Source organism: Toxotes jaculatrix, chromosome 21 (genome assembly GCF_017976425.1).
Source record: "Toxotes jaculatrix isolate fToxJac2 chromosome 21, fToxJac2.pri, whole genome shotgun sequence".
NCBI classification, from domain to species: Eukaryota; Metazoa; Chordata; class Actinopteri; family Toxotidae; genus Toxotes; species Toxotes jaculatrix.
In genome coordinates this window covers 18,274,636-18,284,545 of record NC_054414.1, presented here as the reverse complement: position 1 = coordinate 18,284,545, position 9,910 = coordinate 18,274,636, and the positions used below count along the sequence as shown (strand labels likewise).

The following is a 9,910-nucleotide window of genomic DNA, read 5'->3' as shown; positions in this document are numbered from 1 at the left end:
GCCGATGTATGGCCGCTGCTGATACAGATAGAGGACCGGAGCAGCTAATGTTAGGAACGCTGCTGCGGTGTGTTCCGTGTTCTCAGTCCATTTATTGCGGGAATAATAGGCTACAATTTTATTTCGTCTCTTTTTTCTGTTTAAAAAGTCCGACATTGCATGGACAGAGCAGCTCCGTCAGTAAGCGGCTGATGTTGTTTGTGTGATGCTGTAACTGTAAGTGGATAGTGGATGGGGGCAGCGTGTAGCTGCCGCTTAGCTTGTTAGCCTAACTCATTAGCTGATTAGCCTTAGGCTAGCTCGGTTGCTCCGAGGTAAGTGGCCGGGTTCTCGGCCGGCTGACCCCGACTGACTCGTAGAGTAACCGACTCTTCGCCAAATATGGAAAGTACACTCACACTAAATTCCAAGATGGCGCAGCTCAAATGCCCATGGTTTGGTCACAAAACCGACTCCCCGAAACCAATGGGTGACGTCACGGGCGCTACGTCCATGTTTTATAGTCTATGGTAAAGGATCAGAGTTTTTCTTTAACAACTGGGAATAATACACTTTGAACTCTGGTGGACAGAAGTAAAATGGTTCAACACAGCCCTAAAATCCCTGCACGTACAACTGCAGCAGACCTAATTTCAGCTCATTTGAATAGTGACCATACTTGCAAAGTAAGTATCCATTCACTGTCTGCGATTTTGCACAACCCATGCAAAACATCAGGGACACTCACCTCATTCAGAGATCTCTAAAACTCTGTAGCTGTCTCTTTCTCTGACTCTCTCTGACCAGCTTAAAATAATGACAAAGACCTGAGTAACAGAAAGCTTAAGTACAAAGACAATTTTATTCTGCATCCAAATTCCACATTAAAAGAAGACTGGGTTGTAAAATGAGACTGACAAAGGTAATTTATTGGCAGTTTGGAAATCTGCTCATCCCCCAAGTTCACATTAACCCTGTTGTCAGTAATCTGGCCTGCAGAAAGGTCTCACTAAATCACATGGCTGCAACATTTACTCACTTATGCCCTCAGCTGGGCGGGCTTTAGGTGTATGTGTGTTTGAGGAGGGTGTGTGCTAGTGTATTACAGAGGGACAAGGTCAGAGAGCGAGGAGCAGAGAGGAAGAGATGCTGCACCTGTGCATGATCACCTGAGGAGAAGAATAATAAAAAAAAAAACAAAGAGAGGAGTCAAAGAAGACGAGAACATGGCGGCGCTGTATCACATCTGAGAGAATCTCCTTCAGCCAGCTCGTCGTCAACAAGGTAAGAAAACACTCTTTATGTCTCTAAAAACTGCTGCAGAAACTCTTCTATGCTTGACAACTGAATGCGCATTGATCCCAGAATAGATCCAGTAACTTGGTCAAAAGTATCACTTTGGTTTATTATTTTAACACAATATATTTATAAAACCAAAAACATCAGAGTCTTTCAGGCTCAGAGAGACAGGACCTATTTCTGTCGTTCAGTTCTAAGATGGTAGAACCGTAACAAAAGTCAATTACCTGCTTAGTCGATTGAAAGTAAATTATTTTGCAACTTTTTTGACAAGACATTAATTGTTTAGGCAATTTTGTAAGCAAAAATACCAAACATCTGACAGGCCGAGCTTCTCAAATATGAGGATTTCATACTTTTCCTTACGTGATTATAAAGTGAACATCTTTAGGCTTTGGACTGTTGGTCTGACAAAACAAGACATTTTTCAGTGTTTTTGATGTCTTACAAACCAAATTATTAATAGATTAATTGAGAAAACAATCTCTGGTTGAAACTCTACAGGGTGGAGGCAAATATTCAATGTTTGATCTCAAGAAATATTAGAAGAGAAAAATATTAGAAAACAGAAACTGAAACACAAGAAAATATGAACAATTATGATATAGTGTTCACTGTAGATATCGTTGAACATGAACAGATGTAATTGCTTATCTTGTGTGAGCTGGTGACTGAGTGAGAATAATATACCTTCCTTAATTAAGTCATGAAAGTGACAAGGTCGTAAATTTAATAACATTTGCGGACCTTCGGCTTTTTCTGACTTCTCTACAGAACGGAAAAATGCCCACAGAACAAACACAAAGAATTAACACACGCTTAGATAGAAGCAAATTAGTATTACTATGAACATCAGACGAAGAACACCTAAAGGCTCTTCATCAGCTCATTCAACTTTGCTGTTACGGGTCAACAGTGAACCTGGCACAAGGGGTGAAACCTGAGATTCTAACGAACCTTCAGCTCAATTATGAGGACAGCACAGTCATCGGCGCCCTTGGAGTCTCCCCTCTCTCTCTCTCTTTCTCTCTCTCTCTCCACCTCAAACATTGTGCTATTGAAAAGACTTTCCAGCTGGTTAGTGATTTCCGAACGTGGCCACAGTGTTCCCTTCCTGCTGTGATCTCTGAGGCTTTGCTGAGCGGCTCACCCACACATAACAAAATACATGGTAACTTATTAAAGAGAACTGTGGAGGGCCTCCTTTGTGTCAACAGGGCTTTTGTCTCAAAGGTCACATCTAAGTCAAACATGGCAAACTAAAAGAAATATGTGTTCATATTGTACTGCTGTGTTCTCTTACTTAACATGGTGTGAAAGTGCTCCTCAAGCCCTCTCTGTTACTTTGTCCTGCAGAAACTACTTGATGGAAGGTCAACAACACTATGCAAATGCTGTGTAAACATTTGTTATAGAGCAACCTGAGCCCTGTTGACTAAAAACATCCACTTTTGCTGAATTCAGCTAGAAAAAAAGAGGATTAAGTGTAGATTTAGGGCTTGAATCTAAAACAATTAAAGATCCTTGGAAACAGAAGTAAACACTGTGGTGTGAGATGGATGCTGTGGCCACTTGGGAACTCGTAAAAGCTCTTTTTAGTCAGCAACACTACCTGTTACCCGAGTGTCAGTACATAACCAGGTCAGAAATAAACATTATTAAGCACAAGTGGCCCAAGAAGTAACTTTAAGAGTAGAAGAATAAAGCACAAGGCCTCTCATGTAACAGATGTTCCCCTAAATGGCCTTAAATAGTTAGTTACTTTTCTTGTTTCAAATCAAAAGTGGTGTTGTTTCCTACACTGTGTCTTTCTTGAACCTTTGCACTACTTGTTCGTGCCAGGTGCCCAACATCACATGGTTCAGATAAGAGTAAGACGAGTGTTTCTGCAAAGGGCATGGACTCTTTATTTGCATAGGTGCTTCACGATAAAATGACCACACCAAAGGAGGATTTGTGTAGCTCATTGCTTCCTGTCAGCCCTCATAAAGATGGAATCAGTGAGTTTGTGAAACTCATAAAATCTGGTTTCAGAGCTGTAGTTGGCCACTTTTAGAGCTAAAGTTATGAAATAAATGCGGTGGAGTAAAAAGAACAATAATTCCACTCTGGAGTAGAAGTATAAAGTCACATTAAATGGAAACACTCAGGTAAAGTAAAAGTACATCAGTACATGAATAAATGTACTTTGATTCTTTCTGCCACTGGTTAGATCTGTCTTTTTTGCCTTCATTTGACATTTGAGAGCAGATATACTGACAGGAAATATGAGAAGGGGCAGAGAGAAAGAAGAGGGATGTGTCATGCAACAAAGGTCCACAGCCGTAGTCAGACTCATGATGGTGTGGTTTGTGCTAAGGCTGCAGCTAATGATTATTTTTATTATTGATTAATCCAGCGATTAAACGAATGTTTGGACCGTAAAAGATTAAAAAACAGTGAAGAAAAAAAAACAGCCCAAAGCCTCCAAAATATTAAATTTGCCATTAATTCAATTCACATTTGCTTCAGAGTAACGATGGTAAAAGAACCCATTTGGTTAAAATCACCGATTCATTATTTACTCTAAGTTTAACTCTGCAGGTTTTCCGTGTATTGTTTGTGCCACTGTGAGGTATTTTCATAAAAACTGACCCACATCATTAACCTGATTATGATCTATGTGATACAAAAATTGTTATCATCAAAGACCGGGTCAGTGTTCAGTTCAGGAGGAAGTTATTTTAGCAGTGTGGTTGCCATGTGACAGGATCATAACAGCTGGGTGTAATAAAATGGCTGTGTACCTGCAGCCTGTGTCTGAAGCAGCATTAAAGCGACAGCTTGCTTCCTCATCAGTCAAAGGCCTTTTTTTTTCCTGACTTCATATCAGATCACATGGGAGGGACAGAGGATACTGTTCAGATGCTCATTAATTTATGAGCTGAGAGTAGAGCGTCAGGTGTCCTCTCCCATTAGGTTACACCTCCTAATCATGGAGATGTGCCGTGGATGAAAAGAAGCCATCCACAGTGTCTTCTCTCCTGGGTCTGCACGGCACAGCGTGCTGAGTTTGTAAGGATAGAAATTACAATTTGTACATGTAGAAGGTGTAGATTCATTGAGCTTTTTTTTTTTACAACCTTTGTCAAAGATTTGTATTAATGTATATTTCATGTTCACTGAAATGTTAATAACAGGAATGGATGTAACCATAGTTTATAACAGCATGTCTGTGCGCTCTGTGCCCTTCAGGTCGATCCTCCAGTCCCTGTTGGTGCCATGGCTGACTCAAGCTGGTGGAAGCTGACCTTCTCGCGCAAGAAGAAATCTGAATGTAAGGTTCTGTATGAGATCCCACCTGAGCATGGCAGCAACACCGGGAACAAAGAGCACTCGAGCAATAACTCCTCTCCAGACCACGTGGAAAGCCAGTTCAATGTCAGACTGGAGAAGTTTGTGGATAAATCTGCCACCAAGGGCCGCCACGTCAAGGTGTCCCACTCTGGCCGCTTCAAGGAGAAGAAGAAGGTCCGTGCCTCATTGGCCGAGAACCCAAGTCTCTTTGCAGAGCACAACCTCAGCGACGAGAACCATAAAAAAAAGACTGAGAAATAGCTCACAGGCTCCTGAAAACACACACCAAAACGCACATACTTGATCACAAATGTGTCATATTTCAGTGTCACACGAAAGTTTCGACAAGTTCTAAAATACATGCAAACACAACCATGCTGCACATGTGCAGCGTGCAAGGTGGATAAACACTTGTTACCATGCACCACACCCAGGTAGATACTGTAACCAGTGGACTCACACCTACACAAACAATCAGTGGCCTCTGCTGGTATCAGCAGACACAACCATTAGAAGTTCACAGAACAGAGTGGAGGTGAAACAAAATTCTCCTACATTCTGTTCTTCAGTTTTTCTAAAAAACTAAACAAAAAAATGTTTCTTCTGCTCACGCTGTTGTTATAGAAGGAAAAGTCAAAAAACTCTGCCTCAAGCATCCTCATCCTCGCGATCGAAAGGCAATGTTATTGTAATTAAAGTTTTTATTTTTATTATTATGGATGTAGAGTTTTGGAATTAAACTTCCTTTTTTAATGTCTTATTCAATCAGTAAGCAAGTGAAGATACGTTTGTGTAGTGTGCAAACAAAGCACAGTAAATTTTTTTATTACATTTTTATGGCCGATGCAAACAGAAACTTGATTTTAATGACTGTGTCAGAGACGCTGTTGATGCTCTGCAGATAAGGTAAATTTAAAAAGACTTTATATGACCTTTCCCAGAATCTGTAAGGAAGAAAATGTGTTTTGTTTTTAATAAATATATCGAGATGTGTTAATATGAAAGAGTACTGTGTATATGTGCAGTACTCTGCAGACAGGGACCGTCAGGCAGTCATCTCACAATTAATCATATAAACGACTGGTCAAGAGTTAGAACATCTCCATTTTCCCAGTTTTTACTGAAATCTCATCCCAACATAAAATAAACAAAAACTGTGGGTCACCAAAAACAAAACAATAATAATAATAATAATAATAGAAAACAGGATCAATCCCAGAAAACATTTCAGTTTCCAGACCTAAACCACATGGAGCTGGTTTGGGTTGAACTGGACAGAAGGTCAAAGCAAAGCAAACTACAAGTGCAGCACATTTGTGGGGACGTCTGTAACAGTATTTGGACAAACTGTCTGAACAATAATTGATTTCCACTGCAGAAAAAAGGTCAAGACTGTTCAGCTGCCGGATCAGTCAAAAATTCGAAATAAAATTTAGCTCCACAAAAAGATTCCACAATTCTTTGTTTTTAAAATCTCCATTTTTAAAAATTAGTTCTGTGTTTTAATTTCAGAAACACTGAGACACTGAATTTTGTAATTTTAAACAACAGCTTGGGAAAAAGAAGGTGTTCTGAAATGTTTGACTGATAATGTAGATCAATGATGTAAGTGACTTAGTGTGTTAATCTTAGTTACTCTTTTAGGTCACAGAGACTAGTTTGTTATTTCACCTGAGTCTGTGTTGGCTGGTTTTGCTGACATGATTATCGTAAGCAGACACTGACATTTGATGCCGCGGCGTTCCTTATGTCATCCGTTCACAGGATGCAGACACACTCCAGTTATCCATGAAAAAAACTCCTTCCAGCTGTTAATGAATGAGAATATTTCCTCTTATAAGCCTCTGTTATGTTAATCTTTGATATGTGCCAGTGTTGTACTGCTGACATCTGCTGGCCATAAAACACACTTAGTCCTGAGTTACAAATTAAAATTTATTTCTGGCTATATTCCACAGTTAATTCAAGTCAAAAAAACATTTTCTTCATCAGTTAACAATAAACAACAACAATCCCATTCTCAGGTAGAACAAGACGCACATAAACACCTGATAATTGGCACAAATAACATCATCAGCTCTTTTAATCTCATTATTAAAAGGCAGATCAATTGTCACAGACTGTTACAATCAGTTCATTACTAATTTAAGTCTGTGAGGGCTGTTTGGACACACCTTAATTTACAAGTCAGAAATCAGACTCCAGCAGAACAGTTGTACTGGATTGTACAGGTGTGCCTAATAAAATGACCACTAAGTGTATGCATTTGTTTTAAAAGGATCAGTTCTTTCAAGTTAACTGCTTATAAACTCTCAACTTACCTATAATTAACACAAAATTACAAACTGTGCTTCTTATAAACTTTCTTGGGAAAGTTTATGAGAAAGTAAAGAAATTAAAAAACCTAAAATAAAGTGTTACCAATTATCCCAAAGCTGAAAATGGACCAAATAAAATTGTGTAAACAGTGATGGAGAACTGATGGTCGGTGGAGAGTCAGTGGTTCAGACTGTGCTTCGAGAAAAATAAGACTGAGTCATAAGAGTTTCCTGGTCCTAAAGGTCGACAACAACTCTGCTGAATAACCAACATTACTGTCAATCATTATTTAACAAAACCCAGTGGAGTTTGTTCTCCTGAGTGAGTCAGTGCACTTTCTATACAGCACACACCCCTTTTCATGTCATAATGGATGTAAAATGTAAAGTTGTACAGTACGGCCACTGAAAACGGTTCAAAGACAACACAGTAACGTTTGGCTTGTTGATGAAACCTACACACAGCAGCACCTGTTTAATCAACATCGGTACCTACGGTACAGATGAGCAGCTTCTTCAAGTGAAGTAAAGTTTTTCTTTTTTTTTTAATAATGATAAAGTCATATTCTAGATGAAGTTTCTGTCCTGTCCTGTGTATGACAGCCTGGTGAGGAACAGCTCATGGAGACAGTCTCTGGTACACCCAGCCTCCCTCTGCAGCGTGCTGAAACTCTGCCAGCTCGGACTCTCCGTCCTTCGGTTTGGTGAAGACGATGCGGTCGTGAAGTCTGTTGGTCTGACCCTGCCAGAACTCGATCAAGTAAGGCCTGACGATGTAGCCGCCCCTGTTAGCAAAGCACAGCACAGGACGTTATGAAGACGACTAGGCCTTTAAAACCATTTACGTTTTGACATTTGTTTTTGATGTGAATTAGATGATCTTGAAAGGAAAGTATACCAAGTTTTAATGTATGTGCAGAACAAGAACTGATGCTTACCAGTAGTCAGGCATGGGCACCTCTGTGTCCTTGTACTTCTCCTCCAGTTCTGCATTTTTCTGCCTTAAATACTGAAGAAAGGACACAGTGAAAATTGAGCCTCCACTGTTTATACATTAACTTCATAACACAGCACAGTTTGGGTTCTTACATCTCTGTTTGGAACAGGAGTGCTTTGTCGACTCACGACAGCCCCAATCTGGCTGCTCTTCGGTCGGGAGTGGAAATATTCACAGGAGCTCTCGTAGGGGATCCGCTCCACAGAGCCCTCGATGCGAATCTGCATATCAAAAGTAAAACAGGACAATAATTAGATTTTAAAAAATTAAAAACACTAAAATATCATTGATAGGAACATGAAGGTTGCTGTACCTGTCTGTTTAGGGGTTCCCAGTAGAAGACCAGGCATGCATATGGATTACTCTCCTGTGGACAAAAGACAGATTGGTAGGGTTTAGATAATTTCAGCACATTTACAACTGAAGCACCATGAATTCAGACATTGAGGAATAGATTTAAGGTCACATAAAGTCACTCAGAGTGGCACAGGGAGATGAGTCACGTACCAGCTCCGTACCCTTTCTGCTCTCGTAGTTTGTGAAGAAACGGAAACCTTCGTTGCTGTAACCTTTCAGGAGGACCATACGAGCTGATGGGCGTCCGTCCCTGAACAAACAGAGATGAGACTGATTGTAGACTGAAATACTCTGAAAGAAAATCAACACTTCATCATTTTAGAGGGTTCCACCTACTTGGTGGAAGTGGCGATGCACATAGCGTTGGCCTCTCCGATTTCAGGGCACTTTGTGGCTTCATCAAACCAGTTTCCAAACTGCTTGATTGGGTCCAGAGAAACAAGCTGACTCTCTTCAAAGCACTGTGAACAAAATAACCAATCACATATAGATGAAGTGGGAAAAGTACTTGGTAGCCCCCTTTTGGCAGATCTCACAGCCAGTGAATGCTTCTTGTAGCAGAGTAAGAGTCTTTGTATACTTGATTTAGGGATATATACTTGATTTGATTTCCACTCTCTCTCCTTTGCAGCATGTTTAAGATCAACCCTCAGTGAGGGTTGTTCCAAAAGCTTCAGTTTGTTTCTTGAGGAGCATCATGGTGGATTTTGAAGTTTGTTGTAGAGGCCAGCCTCTTTTCAGTTTCACTTCCCTGACTGATCAGAATTTGCAGAAATTAGCTTTGTTTTTTTAACAGGCTGCACATGCCACTCATCTGAAAAGTATAAAAACACAGCTGTGTGCAGCTGTAGCACAAACGCTTGCCAGCCGAAAACACAAATAATCGAGACACAGTGCAGGATTTGTACATGAAACTTCCGACTTACAAACACGGGTCATCATAACCTTGCAGTAGACTGGTCACTGGATTGAAGTAACATGATAATATGACAGCATTTTCCTGCCTGACACAGGCTCCTCACCTCCTCGTCTCCTTTGTATTTCTTCCTCATGTTGCTCAGGTCCATGCTTCTGCCGTCGGTCGTTGATTTCCTGCAGAAATGAGGTGCAAAGACGCTTTGCTGACCCGCTGTCCGAGAGGCGTGAGACGGAAGATTTCTCCCAAATAAACCGATATACCTGAATAAATTCGTACTGAGTATGCGCCTCATGCTTGTCAACCTGACGCTGACGTAACCCCGCGTCCTCCCTTACGTAAAACATTATGCAAACATGCGAGGACTTTTGTAACTGCAGCAAATGTTGGAGTAAAACACCGGTTTGGACGATTTTAAAATCATATTTTTGTACCTGTGCTCTTGGCAGGGATAAAAATAAGGCTCCGTGTAGAACAGATATGATTCAAACACAAAATAATCAGAGAAACGATGATAAAGCGACTATAAAGACCACACATCGATGAGCTGTGCTGCGTTCCAGGTAACTTTGTTATTACAATACACAGAGTGTGAAACCGTTAACCTGCAGCCTCTCAGATGTCTAAAAAGTAAAATAGAAATTAAAAGAAAACTCTTGAATGGACAGGTGTTTCCAAACTTTTCATTGGTTGAAACCGGTGGTAAAA

General features: G+C 40.4%; 2 protein-coding genes across 2 annotated transcripts; one reads left to right on the top strand and one right to left on the bottom strand.

Moving 5' to 3' along the window:
- The first annotated feature begins 1,102 nt into the window (after window positions 1–1,102).
- On the top strand, window positions 1,103–5,656 carry prr15lb (proline rich 15 like b). The gene is made up of 2 exons (XM_041067448.1): window positions 1,103–1,263; window positions 4,513–5,656. Exon 2 carries the CDS (start codon window positions 4,540–4,542, stop codon window positions 4,873–4,875), a length of 336 nt encoding a protein of 111 aa, XP_040923382.1. The 5' UTR covers window positions 1,103–1,263; window positions 4,513–4,539; the 3' UTR covers window positions 4,876–5,656.
- A 905-nt stretch (window positions 5,657–6,561) lies between these two features.
- Window positions 6,562–9,692, bottom strand: pnpo (pyridoxamine 5'-phosphate oxidase). Its single transcript, XM_041029598.1, has 7 exons — window positions 9,309–9,692; window positions 8,623–8,747; window positions 8,437–8,536; window positions 8,243–8,296; window positions 8,022–8,150; window positions 7,871–7,941; window positions 6,562–7,717 (listed from the first exon to the last, which is right to left on the bottom strand). The coding sequence occupies exons 1-7, from the start codon at window positions 9,495–9,497 to the stop codon at window positions 7,552–7,554; spliced, it is 834 nt and encodes a 277-aa protein (XP_040885532.1). The 5' UTR covers window positions 9,498–9,692; the 3' UTR covers window positions 6,562–7,551.
- Window positions 9,693–9,910: the final 218 nt, after the last annotated feature.

Excerpts from the sequence above, each read along its gene's own strand:
- prr15lb (XM_041067448.1), top strand. The coding sequence starts at position 4,540 with ATGGCTGACTCAAGCTGGTGGAAGCTGACCTTCTCGCGCAAGAAGAAA.
- pnpo (XM_041029598.1), bottom strand. The coding sequence starts at position 9,497 with ATGAGGCGCATACTCAGTACGAATTTATTCAGGTATATCGGTTTATTT. Across the intron at positions 8,748-9,308 it reads AATACAAAGGAGACGAGGAG|TGCTTTGAAGAGAGTCAGCT; the intron begins GTGAGGAGCCTG and ends TTTTGTTCACAG. Across the intron at positions 8,297-8,436 it reads GCAGAAAGGGTACGGAGCTG|GAGAGTAATCCATATGCATG; the intron begins GTACGTGACTCA and ends TTTTGTCCACAG.